Source organism: Lissotriton vulgaris, chromosome 3_1, assembly GCF_964263255.1.
Source record: "Lissotriton vulgaris chromosome 3_1, aLisVul1.2, whole genome shotgun sequence".
Lineage (NCBI taxonomy): Eukaryota > Metazoa > Chordata > Amphibia > Caudata > Salamandridae > Lissotriton > Lissotriton vulgaris.
Genome location: NC_141689.1, coordinates 337,882,198 through 337,904,154, shown reverse-complemented (window position 1 = coordinate 337,904,154; position 21,957 = coordinate 337,882,198). Strand labels below are relative to the sequence as shown.

The 21,957-nt window shown below is 46.6% G+C and overlaps 1 protein-coding gene across 1 annotated transcript in view; it reads left to right on the top strand.

The window, feature by feature from the left end:
* Positions 1 to 21,957, top strand: part of CPLANE1 (ciliogenesis and planar polarity effector complex subunit 1) — a 2,360,818-nt gene that overhangs the window by 1,784,021 nt on the left and 554,840 nt on the right. Inside the window, exon 41 of the mRNA XM_086960545.1 lies at positions 10,891 to 11,150. Within this exon, the coding sequence (XP_086816671.1) occupies positions 10,891 to 11,150 (260 nt within the window). The remainder of the gene's footprint in view (positions 1 to 10,890; positions 11,151 to 21,957) is intronic.

Sequence of the window (21,957 nt, the reverse complement as noted above, 5' to 3'; positions counted from 1 at the left end):
CAGTGTTCTTCATGGCTCTGCGCTCCTGGCGTAGAAAGTCTAAAAAAGAAACTGATGTCAGCATTCTGGGGTGGCGCATATATAAGCACAGCGCATGTCTCATCTGGTGCAGACAATACCGACTACGCCACACATAGCAGATTTGAAAGAAACACGTAGTGATAGATTCCTTACTTTAGAATTACCCCCAGGCATCAGACTGGATCCGGAAAGTTTTTGTCAGCAGTACCCCTGCTCGTCAGAAGGTGGCGTTGTGCGGCTCTTCGTCTGTCGTTGGTATCGTGGTCGCTAAGATGACGTTGCTATAAAGGAAAGGCCAGCAAGGGAATTTGTTTAATTGCTTATTGGTCAGCGATATTTGGACTTGTTATGAAAATCAAGGATCCTGAAACTGTTGTTAATCAGTTGCTGTAATCAATTGTTAATTTGGAATAAAGAGTCATATAAGATCAGTATCTACAATGCTACCACACTAACATAGTAAATAACTTCAAAAACCAGGATTTTGTTTTGTCTGAAAATTATTATTTGTTTTCAAGGCAAAAAGTATTTACAAAACAGAAATATTTTTATAAAATAGGGTGCATACACAGATATTGTTCAGATATTCAAGGTACAGATTATTATCACCTTTGGTCTATCTAAACAGAAAATCCAAACTGCTAATACAAAATAACATAATGATTTCAACTAAAAAAGAAGAAAATCAAAAATGATACAATGAATCACGTGCAGAATTGGACTAAAATTTCGGTCTTTATAGAGTTTTCATAAGACCATCATCAGGACGATATAATTCAACATACAGTAGATGACCCTCTGTGAAAGAAACAACAATGTATTACAATTTATTTAAACCTGGTTAAAAACTGTATAAAAAAATGTTCATTAATCATTTAATCAGTTAATACTAATGAAGTCGGTGTGGCGACTACAAGAGGTTGTTTGTAACAAAATATTTATTCATATTTCATCAAGAAAGCAATTCACTTGAAGTACTAGCTTTAAAAAGTTACTGCCGCTAGGGTAGCACTAAATCTTACTTGCGTTCATGAGTGCGACATTAATTGTAGTAATTAGAACTCACTTTTAGTCAAAATATAAAGGTCTTCCCTCTGTTTAAAGGAACATCAGTGGTTCCAATGATTTTGGTATTAGATGGCAGAAAGGATAAATCCTTTTATACCTGGAGTACTGCAAAAAAAGGGGGAAATCAATGAGTAAAATTCCCATTTTGGTTTTTAATGCGTGGCCATTATCCATAGAGACTAGGCCATGGTTTTTAATTACCTTGTGCTCTTAAGTTGGTAGAAATCCAAGTAGTAGCAAGGGATCCAATGTTTGTAGATCACTGGGAAGACCACCATTCGAATCTAGTCCAATAGGGAATAATTTAAAAGAACATTTAGACTTAAACTAATATTTATCAGTGCAGAAAGCATCTTAAATTTTATCTAGTTGTACATTGCTAAAATATCTGCCCGTTTTTTAATTATTGGGAGAAACAAAAAGTTTATTTCCACAAGCTGGCATGTATAGAGTTAATATGCCATAGTGTTTAGGACTAATATCATGAATTAGTCATTATACTTAAGTCATTAGGTGAAACGATTATTTGTATCGCATTGTTTAAGCTTCTCTGAATTTGGTGTTACAGAATGCATTTACGAGTATTTGAAAAAATGCGTCAAGAAAGGCGATGCAATTACTAATACAATTGAGCGCCATCTTAGTTTTGTCGAACTCGATGCATGACCGTATACAATGTCATGTATAGTTTACTTTAAATACAAGTTAGCAGGATGCTACTGTTCTGTGCATAAAGTATTCTATCTTTGTACAAAAACGGAGGCTTTCGTAATGAAAAGATGCCTTTGTTTACAGAATAAATGGATACTAAGATAAAGCCGAATCTGCGCAATTTAAAGCACAGAAAGAAAAGACTTTAAGTGCCTACGGGTACTTACTTCAAAATAGCAAGGCGATGCAGGAAAATCTCAATTAATGAAGAAAGCGCCGGACCGCAACCTGTTCGAATTAAGGTTAGCAACATTGTTGCCAAAGTGAGGTTCTGTATTTAAGCGTTACGTAATCTCGCGAGATTACGTCTTTGGAGCTACCATCCTTGATTTCATAGGGAATGAGGCGGCCATCTTATCACGTATAGCGTGTATTAGAAATTGTATGCATTTTCACAGTCCTTTAATTTCAAATGGCTGATAAGGACTATCGAAATCAACCTTGTGATTGAGTTGGCCTAATTATTATTTATTTAAATGCATTTAACTGTATGGATGACAAAGTTGAGTTATATTGTCGCTACAATGCGATAAAATTCTGACACCATATATTGAATATTCTGTCGCTTGCCGATGACGTTGCGGCAGCTACTTAAATGCCTCCCCAGATGCTGACGTTAGTTCTTTCTTTTTCTGCGCCAGCAAGCGCAGATCCGGAGCGAGCGGTACCCCTAGTCACTTTTTGACTGGAGTTTTTCGAGGCCCTTTTCTCTCTGTTTCTCGTGTCGATCGACTCCTGGTGCTGTAGGTATGCCCGGTTTCAAGTCCTGCGGAGACTGTCATCTTAAGATGTCGGTGACGGACCCGCACCAAATGTGTCTCTACTGACTGGGGCACGACCACGACCCCAAGTCATGCCCCGACTGCCGGGCCATTGCACCAAAGACTTTGCGGGAGCGGCGCCGAACGTTGCTTAAAGTCCGGAAGTCGGCTCTGCGTCGCTCAAGGTCCCGGTCCTATGGCAGGTTGAGGGACCGGTCGCGGAGCCACCACCATTGTTCGTCGGGTTCGAAGTCTTCGTACTTGAGGTCAGATAAGGCAAAGCATCACAAGAAGTCGAAGAAGCGCCATCGCTCTCCGACTTCCCCTCAACCCGTCGCACAACGTGGCTGAGGGTGTGGGTGGTGCCACCCCTGCTGGTCTGGTGGAGCCGACGCAGTCGCCGTCGGCCTACCCGCTCTTCCTGGGTCCGTCGGCGAGTCCAGCTCAGCTGCAGAATTTTCTGTCTGCCACAAAGCAGACAATGCGTTGGCACAATTTAAGGACTCACTGGCTACGGCCAAGTCTTTGGGCCTGTCTGCCACACGCCCTCCTTGCTCCTTTTGTGGCCATGGAAGGGGCGCCCGACACGTTTGCTTCAGAGCCACAGGCCTGTGCAGCAACAGCCTTAGCATGGACGTGGAACCCACCCAGGTGGGTCAGGGGGCCAGCGGGCGGGTCGATCCACCTCCAACCCGGCCGCCACTGGCTCCAAACCTTCCTAGTCCGGTCTTTCAGGCCCATCAAACACCAGTGGGTGGTTGGATCTGCCATCACCTCCCCCACTGGCGCACCATCACTTCCAACAGGTGGGTTTTACAAATAGTCTGAATGGGCTACTCCCCTTCCCTTCGAGACTACCCCTCCAGCCATGCCACCCCAGTACCACTGCATGTCAGGGGATCACTTGGTGCTTCTCCAACAGGAAGTCGGGCCCTCTTGGCCAAGGGGGCCCTCGAGCACGTTCCTATGCCAGAAGTAGGACGTGGTTGTTATTCCCACTACTTTCTGGTGTCCAAGAAGGACAAGGGCCTACGTCCTATCTTGGACCTCAGGGACGTCAATCGCTTCCTCCGGAAGGAGAAGTTCAAAATGTTAACTCTGGCTCAGGTCTTGTCAGCCCTCGACCCTGGAGACTGGATGGTAACGTTGGAACTGCAGGATGCATATTTCCCAAGTCCCGTCCTGCTTGCCCACAGACTTTACCTGCGGTTCACAGTAGGCCATGAGCACTTTCAGTTTACCGTGCTCCCCTTTGGCCTTACCAGCGCCCCTCGGGTGTTCACCAAAGTGATGACGGTGGTCGCAGCTCATATGCGCAGATCAGGGGTTCCAGTCTTCCCCTATCTCGACGACTGGCTGTTGAAGGCGGGCTCACCCCGGACAGTCGTCTTCCCACCTCCAAACTATGGCTCGACCTCCTGCATGTGCTGGGGTTCTCCATTAATGTACCGCAGTCGCACCTGATTCCCTCTCAGAAGTTCCTCTTCATCGGAGCAGTTCTGGATATGATGCACTTTCGGGCCTATCCTCCCGAACGGCGAGTCCAGGATATTCATGCTATGATTCCGATCTTTCAGCCTCCATCCTGGGTTTCGGTCAGGATGACCCTGAGGCTGCTGGGCCTCATGGCCTCCTGCATTCTGCTGGTCACTCATGATGGCATATGCGGGCTCTGTAGTGGGACCTGAAGTTCCAGTGGGCGCAGCATCGGGGGAACATATCCGATTACGTCCAGATCTTGGAGGGCACTGCACACCAGCTGCAGTGGTGGCTCACAACCGGCATTGGATCACTGGCAGATCCCTCTCCCTTCCCCAAACGGAGCACACCATGATGATGTATGCGTCCCTCCTGGGATGGGGGGGCCACAACTGAGAGGCACATATCAGAGGCCTTTGGTCTCCGGCGGAGTCCAGGCTCCATATCAACCTTCTGGAGCTTCGTGCGATCCGACTTGCACTGAAGGCATTCCTTCCCTCTATCAAGGGGATAGTAGTGCAGGTGTTCACAGACAACACCACCGCCATGTGGTACTGCAACAAACAGGGCGGGGTGGGGCCGTGGACCCTATGTCTGGAGGCCCTGCACCTCTGGAACATTTGGGCATTTCCCTGGTGGTTTAACACCCGACGGGTTCACTGAACGCCAGGGCGGACGAACTCAGCTGCAGGTGCATGATGGATCACGAATGGCGTCTGCACTCGCACGTGGCGCAAGGTCTCTTTAAACAGTGGGGAGAGCCTTGGTTAGTGCTATTCGCAACCGAAGAGAACGCTCAATGTCAGCAGTTCTGCGTGTTAGAATTTCCAAGGCGGCATTCGCTAGGTGACGCTTTTCGTCACGAGTGGAGTTGCGGTCTGTTGTACGCCTTTCCGCCTCTACCATTTCTGCCCAGAGTGCAGAAGAAGATCATGCGCGACTGGGCCAAAGTCATTCTTATGGCTCCCGTCTGGGCTCGAAGAGTTTGGTATCCCGAGCTACTCAGTATGACCATCGATCTGCCGATCCGACTGCCTCTTTGGGATGATCTTCTGTCGCAGCAGCAGGGGATAGTCCTCCACCCGAACCTGTCCAGTCTCCACCTCTTTGCGAGGAGATTGAGAGGCGGCAGTTGATTCCTTTCGACTTGCCTCCTGAAGTCTGTGATGTCATTCTTGCAGCCAGGCATCCCTCCACTAAGTTGGTATACGCCTGCAGGTTGAACAAATTTGTGGCATGGTGCACAGCAAAGGCTGTGGATCCCCTTTCTGCCCCTCTTTCACAAGTCCTACTGTTCCTCCTTTCTTTTGGCTAAGCAGGGCTGTGCTCTGGGCAGCTACCTTTCTGCTATTTCGGCCTTTCTCAGGCTCCCTGATCAGCCCTCTCTTTTCAAGTCCCCTGTTTTAAATAGATTCCTCAAAGGCATTACTCGTCTTTTCCCTCCTATTCCCTTCGTAATGCCACAGTGGGACTATTTAATGTGCGCTCCCTTTGAGCCTCTTCACAACTGTCCTCTTTGTCTCTTAACCTTGAAGACTTCTTTCCTGGTTGCCATCACCTCTGCCAGGAGAGTAAGTGAGCTCCAGGCTCTTTCTTGTAAACCTCCTTTTCTGTCTGTCCATCCGGACAAGGTTGTCCTCAGAACACCTCCATCCTTTCTGCCAAAGGTTGTCACTGCCTTTCACATCAGGCAGACCATCACTTTGCCCACCTTCTTTCCGCCTCCTCATCCTTCCAGAGAGGAAGAGAGTCTCCACCGTCTGGACCCAAAACATGCGCTCTATTTTTACCTAAATCACACACAACAGTTCCAGGTGGATGACCAGCTCTTTGTTGGCTAATTTGGCGCCAAGAAAGGTCGGGTCGTACACAAGCAAACTATCTCCAGATGGGTCGTCTTGTGTATTAAAGCCTGTTATTCTCTGGCAAAGAAGGAGCCTCCAGTGGGGCTGCGCGTCCATAACACCAGGGCGACGGCTGCCACTACGGCATTGGCACATGGTGTTCCCCTGCAAGACATCTGTCAGGCAGCCACGTGGGCCTCGCTGCACACTTTTACTAAGCATTATTGCCTTAACAGTCAAGTCCGGAGAGACGGCTTCTTTGGCAGTTCTGTTCTCCGTGACTTTCTGGTGTGATCTTGGTTCTCAGACCCACCACCGGAGTGGGTATGGCTGGGGTATCTATTCTATGGTAAGGAATCTATCACTAACGTGTCTCTTTCAGATGCACAAGTTACTTACTTGTGTAACAATATATCTTTAAGAGACATTAGTTAGTGATAGATTCCTTACCGCCCCACCCATCCTCCCTATTCTGCGAACTGATTTTTAGGGTTAAGTCATCCCTTTCAGGGCTCTAGTTTCAATGAACCAGTTGTCAGTATCTTGCATGGCTCTGCGTTCCTGGCGCGGAAAGTCGTGTACAGAAGTAGCTTCAGCGACGTCATCTCGGCGACTGACGCCCACGACGTACGCGGAACCGTACAACGACACCTACTGACGCGCAGGGGTACTGCTGACTAAAAAACTTTCAGGTTCCAGTCTGATGCCTGGGGATATTCTAAGGTAAGGAATCTATCACTAACTAATGTCTCTTACAGATATATCGTTACAAAAGTAAGTAACTTGTGCTTTAGGTGTTGCAATTAGTGTGATCCTTTGGGGTATAGTATATATCCCCATCTACAAATTGTTTAGTATTAGATGTTGAGTAACAGATCAAGCAATTAGCACAATGATAATGTCCCAAAATTCTATTGAGCCCCCACATGGAAACTAAATCAGGAAAGTTGGAGTGAGGCAAAGCTGCATGCACAAGATTGTCGCCTATATTGCGACCCCCCTTGAACGAAAAAAAAAGTGGCTCTGTCGAAATGCCTGTAGATAGAATAAGAGGCCAATGTTCCTTGATGATTTTGATCATCCCATTGCTTTGTGTTCCAAACGTGGTCACACAAGGGATTCTATGCATCTGTTTTTTAGGCGAAGGAACCAACAGAAATTCACGGTGGTTATACCAGGCCCTTTTAAGGGATTGTTTTACTGGCTGTTAGGGATAGCTGTGGTGTTTAAGCTTTTTAGCTAAAATACAGGCCTCATGAAAATAATCAGCCCAAAACATATAATTTCTATGTATACGGAGAAATTCCCCTAACAGCAATCCATCCTTCAAACCTCCAGGATGGTTATTTGTATATTGTAACAGAGTGTTACGAGCTGTAGGTTTGATATAACGCTTCGTGGCAAGTTTACCATCATTGGGCACAATTGTGAGGTCCAAAAAATCCATGTGACCATTACTTAAATGAGATGTAAAGTTCAGATCAGGGGAGCGAGAATTAAGCCACTCAAGAAAGAGAGTTAGAATTACTTCACCTCCTCTCCAGATAAAGAAAATATTGTCGATATAGCGCCTCCAATGGCGCACCTTACCATGGTATGGATTGACAGTGCTGTCGTATATATATATATATATATAAGAATTTTCAAAACTGTCCACATACAGTATAGATGCCCACATAGAAGTACCCTTAGTTTGTAGGAAGAATTCACCATCAAATTCAAAATAGTTGCGTGGGAGCGAGATTGTTAAGGGCTCAACAATAAATTCAGTGGCACAGTGATGGATCAGGTCTAGTCTCAAGGGCTTCCTTGATTACCGAAATGCCCTCCAACTGAGGAATATTGGTGAATAAGGACTCAATGTCCAAACACACCAATAATTCTTCAGTGGGCTTAAAATCTTTGTTACAATTGGCCAATGATGTTACTGCTGTCCCAGACATAGCTTCTGGTATTAATAGCCAAATCTTTGATAAAAACATCAATATATTTACATGAGGGCTCAAGTACCGAACCACACTGTGAGACGATGGGTCGTCCCGGGGAGTTAACAAGACTTTTATGAATCTTCAGTAAAGTATATAGGACAGGTCTCCTAGGGGAGTTAACATTCAGGAAATCACTTCCTGCCACTGCCTCTCCTGCCCTTTAGTTCTGAAGAAGATCATGAACGACTGGCCCCAAGTCATCGTAGTGGCACCAGACTGGACCAGGAGAGTGTGGTATCTAAAAATTCATAGGCATGAGCTTCTGTCCTCTGATCAGGCTGCTGCTTTGGTAGGATCTTCTGTCACAGTTGCTTGGCTGGGCACAATTTGTATCTGCATGCTTGGAGATTGAGTGGCTGCAGCTGACATCCTTCAACCTATTGAGGTCCTTCAATTATTGTTGTCAACTTGCCAGCGAGACGTCTTTCCACAGAGTCAGTGTACGCCAGTTGTTGTGACAAAGTTTGTGACTGGTGCAGCACCCAACAAACTGGCCCATTACAAAGTTTTCTTTTTTGTTCTGTCCTTGTCCCAGGAAGGACTTGCTCTGAGCCCTGTTATGGGCTACTTATTGGCTCTTTTGGCTATTTTGCAGTTGCCGGATCAGCCCTCTTAATTTAAATCACCTATTGTTTTGACATATATGAAAGGGTTGCTGCATTCATTCCCACCAAAACCCATTGTGACGCCACAGTAGGACTTGCACTTAGTCCTCATTTTTTTTATATGTGCCCCTTTTGTGCCGCTGCACAGTTTCCCACTGAGACTTTTTTAATATGCACCCCTTTTCAGCTGCTGCACAGTTTCCCACTGAGGCTTCTGACATTGAAGACAGTCTTTCTCATTGCCATAACATCGACTAAAGGTGTGAGCGAGCTGCAGGCTGTTTTCTGTCAAAAGCCAATACAACGTTTTTTCCTCATAAGTTGGTGTTGAAAACCTGAGTTTCCTTGCTACCGAAAGTAGGCACTCTATTTTATGTCTTGGCATCTATCACCCTTCCGGCATTCGTTGCTCCTCCTCTTATTTCTAAGGAGGAAGAGAGACTCCATCATTTCTACCCTAAGAAAGCCCTACGCTTTCATAATCATTGCACCAAAGAAAATAGGGTAGACATTCTTATTGGATTTTCCAGAGCAAAGAAGGGGAAGGCAATGCAAAAATGGATCATATCTCAACGGATTGACCTCTGCATTAAGAAATGGTATGCATGGGCTAAATAGCAACCCCCAGAAGGCTTACAGATTTATTCCACCAAGGCCAAAGCTGCAACCACTGCTTTGACACAGGTTGTGCTTCTCCTGGACAAGTGTAAGGCAGCTATGTGGGCTTCACAAAGCACTGCTGTCTTGATAGTTAGGTCCAGTGAGAGTGGCATTTTGACTGCTTGGCTCTTCAGGACTTTTTGATGTGAAACAAATACCAGTCCCACCTCCTTCGGTGGTACTGCTGTGGTATCTATTCACAAGGTGATGAATCTGCTGTTAGAAATATCCATCTTAAGAACAAGTTATTTATCTTTGGTAACAATCTTTCTAGTGGATACTCTAACTGCAGATTCTCGACTGATCCTCTCCCTTTCCTGTTCTGTGAACTGGACTCTTTTTCCATCCAGCAACATCCCAGTTTAGAGATCTGCACACTGGTCATGTCAGTCTGCCAATGGGCTCTGCGTCTGAGAGCACGACATTATAGAAAGAAACTGACATCATGCGCACATTGGTGCTACTTATATAAGGCTGCTGTCATCACTTGTTGAGTGGAACAACATCGGCATGGAGCTGCACGGCGCACCCTATAGGTGCATTGGAGTACTGCTTAAAAAGTTTCCGGTTCCAGTCTGATGCCTGGGGAATATTCACAAGGTGAGGAATCTGCTGTTAGCTAGAGCATCTACCAGAAAGATCATTACCGAAGGTAAGTAACTTATTCATTTGGGAGTATCCAAATGATGGATATCTTTGCAGCTCACCAGAGCATGAAGTGTCCATTGTTCTCTGGAAGAAGCAGTTCTGGAATTAAAAACTGTTTGGTGCGTGAACTGGTCTTACACAGATTCAGAACATTTAAGAGGACCAGGATCCTACAAGTTCTTAAATCGCTTGAAGGATCTAGTATGTGGTTCTCTGACTTCTTCTATATGGAGGAATGACATGCTCCCAGTATTTGTTTACTTATGTCAGTGATAAACTTGAATAGTTTGCATTTGAACATTTGACTCCTCATCAGCTGAGTGTTTTTGGTTGTCGACGTACAATAAAATATTTAATGTGGTGATGGGCTCCAGAAAGACAAGCTGTATTACATATAGGCTGCTGGAGTGGCTAGCTTTTTTCAGACACCTATGATTGTATGAAATATGTATTAATGCCTCTTGGCCCTTTCTCAATACTCTGGCAAAGCAGTATTGCCTTGATTTGGATGTCAAGGTGAAGCTTTTTCACGAGGGCAGTGATCCAGTATATCATCTGATAGCTTAGATTGTTTTCTTCCAGAGACCCCTCTATCAAATTTTCTAGTGCGTTGATGGTGAGTATTTCAGAAAAATCGAAAGAATTATTCTGATAGAAGTAAATGATATGCTCCTCATCATAGCCAATGAACAGATCCCGTGGTCTCTGCATATTCATCTTCTCACCACACAATGACTCCCATTTTGTGCCATCTCCTGTGCCTGTAATGTCTGGAAACTAATATCGTTTGAATAGAGTAGGTCCAATTATGCTTAGTGTTGCACTGCCTGACCGCTTCAGGCACTGCCAGATATCCACCCTCTGTCATTCCTGGCACCATACATCGCTGGTACAGTGCGAAAGGTTTCTTGGGCTCTAGGCTGTGGCTCTTCATTTGTTTTTTAAAATGACGAATATGTGGGGGTGCAGTATCTATTACATTTAAGGTTCATGAAGGTACATAACCTTCCTTTTTCACTGAATATGCAATGACATAAAATGTTGAAAAATATAAATTTTGTAATGGTAATGATTTATTGAATTAATCTTAAAAATTGCTTTCTAGATTATTTGCTTCAGCTGCCAGTACCCCAGAGCCAAAATCCGATTGCGAAATCTGGCGGTGCTGGAGATCGTGTTACCTGGAATTTGTTCCAAGATGATGTTGATATTGTGAAGCCCACAGAACGATCAGTGAACACTTTATCAGCAAACACCAGGAGCAAAGTACGGATGGACTCAAAACTGCAGGAAATGGAGTCTCAGCTGTCGGCGCTTCAAAGCATGGCTCAGGATATGGAACGCGGCTTTGCTAACAGTGAGCTGGTGGGTCCTCGATAGCTAGCCGTACAATTAGATGTTACTGTCGATCACATTTCCGTAAAACTAAGAATGTTTGTATATTCTCCTGCATTGCACTTGTGAACTGCATATCCTGCTGTTGTAATGAGACTTGCAGCACTCCTTTAGCTGGCCTTTTTAGTGTGGTGGAGTAGGGGAATGTAGCGCGGCCTCCAACAAGTAAGGCACATCCCTAAATACACCTGTGCTTCTTTGCTTCCAGGTTCACCAGTTCAATGACACACAGATATTTGCATGTTTATCTTCTAATTGTGACTTGTATGGCATCGGTTAAGCACACCTGGTAAAGTCAACTTCCCTGAACCATATGCTTAACCATAGACTGAAGAATGGAGTACCCTACCTAATTCAGTTAAGAACACCAGTCTGCAAAAAGAAGCAAACAGATTCGTTTTCTCATTGTATGGACAGTCTCTAGGTAATCTGGCTAATCAACCCATGGCTCTAATGTTCTCATCTCAGTGGCTTGCTAGGTTGATACCCTCAGTGTTTCAGTGCTTTTCTCAGAGTGTGTCTGAAAGTTTAGGGCTCATGTGAGCTGTATTTTAGAGCTGCCCCATATGAAAAGGCTATCAGCTTGATGTGGCTCTTTTTTCACAGCCTCTGCATGATCTGTCATCAGCTAGACTGGCTTTGAATGACATGGACGTGGGGTAGCTCAGAAACATGGGATCTATACCTATGTAGGAAGTAAAATCTCCATCAGTAACAGTCATGGTAATGCCCTGTAGATCATGCCTTTCACCGAGAGAGTATTCTGTTCTTGTCAGCTAACCATGTGCCTGTGTAGTTCATAACATCCGATGAAAAACCCTCATGTTACGCTAATACCAATGTCATGAAAGGATCTGAACAGCTCAGATGGTTCTTAGATTATATCACGTTGAACAATTAGTCTCAAACTCTGCAACACACATTGGGAAATGAAGTTCCTGACCAGTGGGAGGAAAGTTTACTCCTGACCCTGTGGGCTGTGATCCAGCTGGATCATCCCTTAACTTAACCTAGTGAATGGAGTAAATAATCACTTGCCCTCAGTAAGCCACAGTTGCATTAAAGAAAAATAGGTATTTCATTCTTACTAGTTTGGTCACTTTGTACAAATGTTTTCTGTCACTCTCATTAGTATTCTATAATTTACATATCTCCAGGATTCTCTTCTGTGCCCCTGTTACTGATCTAATGATGTTTGTGATGGTATTTAGTTAAAGATGGCCAAATCGTAGTGACTTGGACAAAGCGTGCACCACGACTAAATGAATACACAATATTTATTGTTACAACAATTGATCTTGTCTTAAATTATCATGCTAGAACATACAATTTCACATGTCTTTATGTATATCGAATGCTTAACTTAAGCGGTGGACATTGCTTTTTTTAAATTTATTTTTTTAGCGGTGAACAATGCAATATATTCATGTGTACATCATTTTTTGTACGTATTTGTACACACATCATAAAAGTGACCTAAAAAACATGATTTTTGCAACACAATTGAACAATGCACACTGTGTCCAATGCATTTCGATATGGTGTGTCCCTTCTTCAGGGGAGAATGATATGAGTTGCACTACGTGCACGTCCGTATAAGTGAATATGTCAATCTGTCAAAACTGACTTATTGCGCCCCTCCTCTTCATCAGTGGCACTTTCTCATGCTAGAGCTTCTGTGCTTTGCTGAAACTTGCATCTTTTACACATACTTACTACGGCAACTTCACTGATATATTTCTGTTAGTACCTACAACAGTCAATTATGTCATTCACTCATAAACTTTAGCATGTATTCAACATAGCACACCTTTCTTCACAAATTGTCGAATCCCCACCTCTCGACCCTCCCCTGTTCTTACCAAATATCACCCCTGACCTCCGCCCCAAAGTGTGAAGGACTAGCTTGCTGAACAGCTGCCAGTATGCAGGATCACCAGCTGTCCTTGTTTCTGCTGGGCCTGCACAGGTATAACAGCTGCGTTGGTCACTGGGTCTCCTGTTAACTACTGGTACCTTAGATCAGAAAAGAGATCTCGCACAGCCAGAACTTGTCACTCCAGCTCCGCCACTATAGTTGCACACGCCTAAAACTGTCGGGTCCAAACTGAAGACGCCTGATTTATGTTTATCACAGCTATGGGAGAAGCTCAAACATGTAGCCATCTTGAGGCATATTGAAACACATCTGGTGTCTTCAACCAATCCAACTGTAAAAAGAAAGCTACCAGATCAGTGCCCTGATATGAACTGGAAGGATGTTCCCTCACCAAACTGTGGCCTTCAGAAAGCCAGCAAGTCATAAACTGAAGCAGGATCACGAGCTGAAGCTTTGCCTGTGTCTATAAGTAATAATTCACCTTATTGGGCAGCTTTAACTAGCACTCCTATTGTTTGTGCATCAGGGTGTCCAGCTTCATCCTTCTTTATCTGCCCCCCATGTCATTCATACCAGTACCCTGTCTAATTATTTAAAAATCATCTTCAGATAGAGAAGCAGAGGTCTTTGAAAGATGTATAGGGAGCAAGGTGGTGCCAACATTTTGGCTAGTGCTGTCTGGCCCATATGTCAAAGAGGCAGTGTCACCTAGAAAACCATTTTAGAGACTTCTCACATTATTTAGCACTCTACCTAGATTTAGTGTACATCTTCACTCTGCTGAGTTTATTGATAGGACTAGATAGCAGAATGTCCCTGTCTACAAGCTTACAGTGATTACCAGACCCAACAAATGTGGTGACGTTGGGCAGCTGTGACAATTATTCCGTAATTTTTTAAGTACCCTTAAAAATTATCAGGAATTATCACACATTTCTTGTATACTCTGGGTCTTTCTAATTACTCCAGTATTGGAGCTTTCATAGATTCACATACCTGAATCATTTCCCCGTCGTCGAGACGGGAGTCTCCGGTCCACAAAAAAGCAATGGTTAGCAGTATAGCTAACTGAAAAGGGCCTAGGCCCATTTCCCTTTTGCAACCCATAACCTTTATTATGTAAAAAAAAAAAGGACCAAACTTTTCTCTTAGCCAATCAGAGCCACTCACCCTCTAGAACCCTCCTGAGAGAACCTTTTCCCCCTCAGATTTTCTACCGGCACTTTGTGCTAGGGAGTCTCCTTTGAGCTCTGCTCAAATTCTGGATTTCCAACTAGATAGAAGCTTCATTATCAGTCTATTTCTTGTGGATTTGAGAAGTTTATAATCTATTTCTCATCTACATCCTTGAGAATGGCTGGAAAGGAGAAAAAGGGTCGTTTTAGAGCCTGTGTCACCTGCTCTAAAAAGAGACTCTACACCCATGACCCACATGAAGACTATATATACTCTCTTTACCCGGACCACCAAGCAAAGGATTGCAAGGTATGTCGCACTTTCTCTAGTAAGACCCTTAGAGATCGTGAAGGACGCCTTTTAATTTGGCTTCAAAAGATCAAGGCCAGAAAGGAGGTGGTTTCTAGTGATAGTGACCAGGAATCCTCCTCTTCATCCAGGAGATCTAAAAAAATATCAAGATCTCCTTGTGAGAGGTTGGCCTGATATATGATGCTCACTAGTTCTAGTGATCACCTTGTATTAGTCCAAGCAACCCTTATGGTGATTGATTGTAAGTCAACCTTATAGACCAGCTATCCTAATGGTAGCATGGACAAAGCAGTCTTAGGCTAAACTCTTTTGGCATGTGAAGCCAGCTGTTTTACCACATATAACCCCTTGAATACCAAATGAAAGGACACCACACAGGTAGTTATGAAAATAAACAAGATATTTATTAACTTACAAACACCTCTGAACTCTTTATGAGATCGGAGGGCTAAGCACATGACAAGACTCTTAGGAAAAATACGTTTAAGTTACACAATTACAATGTTGCCCTAGGGGCACAACAAACCATATACTAAGTAAGTGGATTGTGAAAGTCGATAGAAGGAATGGAGCTGTCCAGAGGTTGTAGGATCGTTGGGACTACACTATCCTGACTTTAGGTAAGTAATAGGAGGCCACCGGAATGCGTGTGCAGAGTGTGAACTCACACGCGAGATGCGTAACAACGTCTATGGACAGTACAGTTCAAGAAAAAGGTGAGTACGGACAATCCTGACTAGTTAGGACTAAAACGACTGTGGAACTGGACACTAGGAGAGTCAATTTACCCTTGAGCGCCGAAATGCTCTTGTTACCTCACCCACAGGCTGCGGGTGCATAGGTGCGAAGTCGTGTCAGGTTCTGGCGTTGAAGTCTATGAGGCCTGAAGGAAAAGATGCTGCAGGCGACCAGGAGGAAGATGTCCGGAGTGATCCAAGGGTGGATCAGTGAAGAGAAGAACCTGAAAGCAGAGGGGACAATGTTCAAAGTCACTAGCCAGTGACTGGAGTGGAACCAGGAGTGGAACCAGGTGTCGTCGTCGCGATCAGGTGAAGAGTGGACGCTTGTCTCTGCAGCCACGTGGACCAGGAGGTGTCTTCGACGACCAGGATGGAGGCACGAGCTGTCCCACGCAGGCTCTCGCTGTCGGCGGTGTCGGATCCGGATTTGGAGTCAACAGGCCTTGGCAAATGCAACCCACGCGGTGAGTGGAAACAGCGTCTGGAGTGGACCAGGAGGGTCCGGGGTACTTCTCCTTTGCAGGGAAGCAAGGGCCAGTCTGGAGCAACCAGAGAAGCAGATTGGATTTCAAGGTTCGTCGTCTACGAGGTCACCTGCCAGCCTGCAAGTGACCAGACAACGCGTCGAGCAGCAAACAGGCAGAAGGGCCCCACGCAGATCTCGTGGATGGTGGAGGGCTGGTCTTCGGTGCAGGAGCTGCTCGGGGCCGGAGCTTCTCAGTCCCCAAAGCACTTGGTCGAGGTTACCTCAGAAGTCGTGCTGGAGCGAAGTGCTGCTTCTTCCAAGATGGCCAGTCCCACGTTTCTCGTCGAACCCACGCATCTCAGCTGTGCTGCAGATGTAGGTAGAGGTCGGAGAGGTCTGGGAATCCGGGTCTCGTCGGGCTCTGAAGTCTGGATCCTCGAGGGAAGACGACAAAGGGAAGACGCTGATGGTGCCTGCTTGTGCAGGGTGGACACTCCTTGCCCACAAGGGAGATTTCTTCAGTCTTCTGTTGTAGAAAGTCGAAGTCCAGAGTTTCTTCTTGTAGAGTTTCAGTTCAGGATTAATCTAACTTGGAATGGGACCAGCTCCTACCTTTATCCTGCTAAAGGGGGCTGTACTACGACTAGGTCCCTCCTATGGGTGGGACCAGGAAGGTGGGTGGTTACACCCCCTATCCTTTGTCCGGTCTTGCGCCAGAGCTGGGGCTGGAGAGCCCCAGGAACTGGTTTAGACCGGTGTATGCCCAGGGACACCTTGTGTGCCCCAGGCATATCTCATTCCTTTCAGCCCTGTCCTACCCAATACACAAAATCCTGTCTGGGGTAGTGCTAGCACCTCCCAAGGCAGGAAACCCCTTGTCCATGCCTCCCTCGCTGGAAGGACTCCCAGCAGCAGAAGGTCAGACTTGTGTCTGTGGTGGCAGCATCCATTTTGTGATGCTGAGGCTCGGGTTATCTTTAACCGGGGTTCACAGTTAGGTACATGTCGTGTCCCTCTTAAAGGGTGGAATGCTACCCCCGTCGCCATAATTGGCGAGAGGGTAGTATTCCAATTTGTTTGACACCTTACTCGACATGTTTTGATTATGCTATGCCAAAGTTAGCAATAACAGCGAGGTTATAATGCACTTAAGAGTATATGGTATAGCGTTATCATGGAAACAGCTAAAGGACTTGGTTCCGAAAGCTGTAGACAGGCTCAGCTCATGCCAGAGCACTATCTCACATAATTCCAAGCACTCTGCCTCCAGGGTTGTTAAGGCCTGCCATAGGAGTGACCTATAGGAGTATATGTGTCCATTTTAGGGTTAGATATAGAGATACTATATCTAAAGCAAAGGGTGATTACACCACCTTGCCCCGGCTGATTGATCGGCCAGTTGTGTCAGATTTGGATTGCCAGCCAGGGGTGGCATAATACATGCTGCAGCCCCTGGTAGGCCCTGGGTGCACCTATGCCCTGGGTACCTAAGGTACACTGTACAGGGGCTGATAAGGTGACTCAGTATCCAATTAGATATGTACCTAGAGTACATGGAATCCATTTTACAGAGAGAGCAGTGGGCCTGGGGGTCCTGAATAGCAGGGCCCCAGGTCAACTAAGTCGAAAAACCAGCTAAACACCAGGCAAAAAGTTGGGGGCAACCATAGTCAGATATCCACCTTCCTACATAAGTCCCCCCCCCCCCCCCCGCCCCCCCAAACGAAAGGAGATAAGGCTATCCTTGACCAGGTAAGGCTATATTCCCTGAGTGGCCATATGAGGTGGTATATGCACTGGCATGGTTACCCCCTATCTCATGGTCCACTAAGCAATCCCTCACACTAAGGGTATCTGAGGGTCTCCACCATAGGGAATCTCTACCTGTGGTGTGTTTTGGCAAAGTAAAAGGCTGGTGCTGAGATGGAGTATTGAAGTGAGGCTACACTAATGTTGGGCTCAACTTCCTCCAATCACTATCCACCATATGTGCCTTTCTTTCCAGGACTAAGTTGCAGTGTGCTCTCAGGGTCAACCTCTGGCTACCTAAAGCTGGAGGCTGGGTCCCTCTGTTTGGCTTACTGGAGGGACAGGTCAGGTTTGGGGCCCTCAGGTCCCAGGTTTGGCTGTGCCCAACAGTGTCCATCTGTGGGAGGTCCCTAACTAAGTTTAAGGGGGATTCCTCAGGAGTGTGTTTTATTTTCACTTGGCTAGGACTGCTAGCTTCAGTGCCCTTAATCTGCTGATTAGGGAGTTCTTTTGGACAGGGGGCCCTTTGGGGTCCACCACTGGCCTCCCTGACCTCTACAGCCCTGGGCTGACTGAGGCAGGGTAGATAGGGGCTCCTCTCTACCCTGCCTCAGTCAGCTCCAGACTGGGTCCCACCTTGGAAGGGTCCACTGACATCAGAGGCTCTGCCAGGCTAGGCCTGACTACCTCTGGGGCAGTTTCCTCACAAAGGGGTCAGATCAGTTCCCTGAGGAGGCTGATCCTGTCCTAAAGTCTGGTGGGAGGAAGATTTCCCTTCCTCCTCAATGCTCTCTGTTTGAGTGGAGTGATCCATAGTTTCAGGCTTCACAACACTATCATCTGTCTGAGTTTGAGCTGTGGCCATCACAACTCCACCAACCTTTTCAGGAAGGGACTCAGTTTGGGTATGGGCTGTTACCATCACAGTCCTGCTAATCTTTTCAGGGAAGGAATCTGTCTGAGATTGGGCTGAGACTGGCACAGCCCTCCTAACCTGTTCAGGGAGGACATCTTGGACTGGGGCTTTGGCCTTCACTGCCCCACTAACCTTACCATGGAGGTTTACCATTTTAAAATGGGTTTCTTGCTCTACCTCAGCCCAGGCTGAGATCTCTAAATCATTCCCCAGTAGGCAATCTGCAGGCAAGTTTGACGACACTGCCACTCTCTTGGGGCCAGTGACACCTCCCCAGCTGAAATTGACCACTGCCATGGGATGATCTCTCTGTACTCCATCAATGTTGGTCACCTGGTATGTGGCTCCAGGTATAAGTTGCCTTGAGGGGACTAGGCTCTCAGTCACCATGGTGATGCTAGCCCCTGTGTCTCTATAGGCCTCAACCTTTAGACCATTGATGAGGGGCTCCTGTCTGTACTTGTCCAAAGTGTTGGGACAAGCAGTGAAATTGGCAAACCCCATGCCAGTCTCTCAGACAAGAGTATCTGTAGTAGGGGACCTGGTTAGGCCAGAATCCACCTGAGTTCCCCAAGTATACCCAACCAAATTCTTGGGGGCACTCCCACCACCTGGGGGATTACTACTAGTAGTAACAGTAGGTGTTGGAGTATTACCTGGAGGAATATTTTCCTTATTGTTGGCCTTTGGGCAACTGCTGTCAGTTTTCCAATAGCCTACCTGTTTGCAGGTATGGCAATAAGGTTTCTTTTGGGTATTGGAAGGATTCTGGGACCCACCCTTTTCAGAGGATTTTTGGGGCCCCGATGTGGTTTGATCTGAAGATTTATTCCCACCCTTCTCTTGAGGCTTGGTTGATTCTTTCTTTTGGTCACCACCCTGGTTCTTAGGCCTAATCCTGGTTCTGACCCATTGGTCTACCCTCTTACCCAATTCTTGTGGAGAGGTCAGATCAGAGTCTACCAGGTGCTGGTGTAATAACTGGTTCTGACAATTATTTAAGACTTGCTCTCTCATAATAAGAGTATACAATCCTGTGAAGTCAGTAACTTTACTTCCCAGTAGCCAGCCTTCCATAGCCTTAGTGGCACAATCAACAAAGTCAGTCCAATCCTGAGCTTGAGTTTTCTGGGTGTCTCTGAACATTAACCTGTACTGTTCAGTTGTTAAGCCAAACCCATCAATCAAGGCACTTTTTGGGACTTGGTAATCATTAGCATCCTCATCTCTAACAGTGAGGAGCTTGTCTCTTCCTTTACCTTCAAAGGATAGCCACAATATAGCTGCCCACTGACTCTGGGGTACCTGCTGTACTTTGCAGGCTCTCTCCAAAGCAGGCATCCATTTGTGGATGTCATCCCCTACCTTAAAGGGGGGCACTATCTTACTCAGGTTTCTGTTATCAAAACTCCTGTCTTTATCTCTAGGGACAATGTTGCTGCCACCAGTGGAATCTAATCCACTCAATTTCTGCTCTCTGGCAAAGGCAAGTTTCTCTTTGGCAAGGGCAAGTTCTTCCCTTTCAATCCTCAGATTCACTTCCCTCATCTTAGCTTCATGCTCTCTTCTTTGAGGGGATGTCATCCCTCTCTGAGAAGATGCCTGAGAGACATGGGTGTGAATAGATCTATTAGAGCCTCTGGAGCGTGACCTAATGCGTCTATTCCCAAGGTTAAGCCTGCCTGAGGATGGGTCTGGGGCTCCCCCAGTTCCATTCTCATACATGCTTAAGTTGGCCCTGGTAAGTCTGATGACTCCCCCCTGACCATTGTCTACCTCTCCATCAGATGAGTCTCCATCTTCCTCTACTTCTTCAGTCTCAGGGAGATTAGAGTCCTCCTCTACTGGGGGTATGTTTCCTTCTGTGAGATCAGATGGGCCTGGATTAGAATCCCTTCTTGCATCATGTGTCTCTAAGAGACCTAACAGAAAAGGAAGGGTAGGGTTTGAACCCTGTTTTAGTTTCCTGGAGGTACACAATTGTCTCATCTCCTGGAAGCTAAGGGCTGCATATCTTGAAATGACCTGTGGAGGGTCAATATCACCAAGGGGAGCCACTGTGTTCTCTCCTGTGATAGACATGCTTTCTAGTGAGTGTCCAGAGGTTGTAGGATCGTTGGGACTACACTATCCTGACTTTAGGTAAGTAATAGGAGGCCCACGGAACGCGTGTGCAGAGTGTGAACTCACACGCGAGATGCGTAACAACGTCTATGGACAGTACAGTTCAAGAAAAAGGTAAGTACGGACAATCCTGACTAGTTAGGACTTCAACAACTGTGGAACTGGACACTAGGAAAGTCAATCTACCCTTGAGCACCGAAATGCTCTTGTTACCTCACCTACAGGCTGCGGGTGCATAGGTGCGAAGTCGTGTTGGGTTCCGGCGTTGAAGTCTATGGGGCCTGAAGGAAAAGATGCTGCAGGCGACCAGGAGGAAGATGTCCGGTGTGATCCAAGAGTGGATCAGTGAAGTGAAGAACCTGAAAGCAGAGGGGACAATGTTCAAAGTCACTAGCCAGTGACTGGAGTGGAACCAGGAGTGGAACCAGATGTCGTCAACGCGATCAGGTAAAGAGTGGACGCTTGTCTCTTCAGCCACGTGGACCCGGAGGTGTCTTCGACGACCAGGATGGAGGCACGAGCTGTCCCACGCAGGCTCTCGCTGTTGCGGTGTTGGATCCGGATTTGGAGTCAACAGGCCTTGGCATAGGCAACACACGCGGTGAGTGGAAACGACGTCTGGAGTGGACCAGGAGGGTCCGGGGTACTTCTCCTTTGCAGGGAAGCAAGGGCCAGCCTGGAGCAACCAGACCAGCAGATTGGATTTCAAGGTTCGTCGTCTAGGAGGTCACCAGCCAGCCGGCAAGTGACCAGACAACGCGTCGAGCAGCAAACAGGCAGAAGGGCCCCACACAGATCTCATGGATGGTGGAGGGCTGGTCTTCGGTGCAGGAGCTGCTCGGGGTCGGGGCTTCTCAGTCCCCAAAGCACTTGGTCGAGGTTACCTCAGAAGTCGTGCTGGAGTGAAGTGCTGCTTCTTCCAAGTGGCCGGTCCCACGTGTCTCGTCGCACCCACGGATCTCAGCTGTGCTGCAGATGTAGGTAGAGGTCGGAGAGGTCTGGGAATCCGTGTCTCGTCGGGCTCTGAAGTCTGGTTCCTCGAGGGAAGACGACAAAGGGAAGCCGCTGGACGCTGATGGTGCCTGCTTGTGCAGGGTGGACACTCCTTGCCCACAAGGGAGATTTCTTCAGTCTTCTGTTGTAGAAAGTCGAAGTCCAGAGTTTCTTCTTGTAGAGTTTCAGTTCAGGATTAATCTAACTTGGAATGGGACCAGCTCCTACCTTTATCCTGCTAAAGGGGGCTGTACTACGACTAGGTCCCTCCTATGGGTGGGACCAGGAAGGGGGGTGGTTACACCCCCTATCCTTTGTCCGGTCTTGCACCAGAGCTGGGGCTGGAGAGCCCCAGGAACTGGTTTAGACCGGTGTATGCACAGGGACACCTTGTGTGCCCCAGGCATGTCTCATTCCTTTCA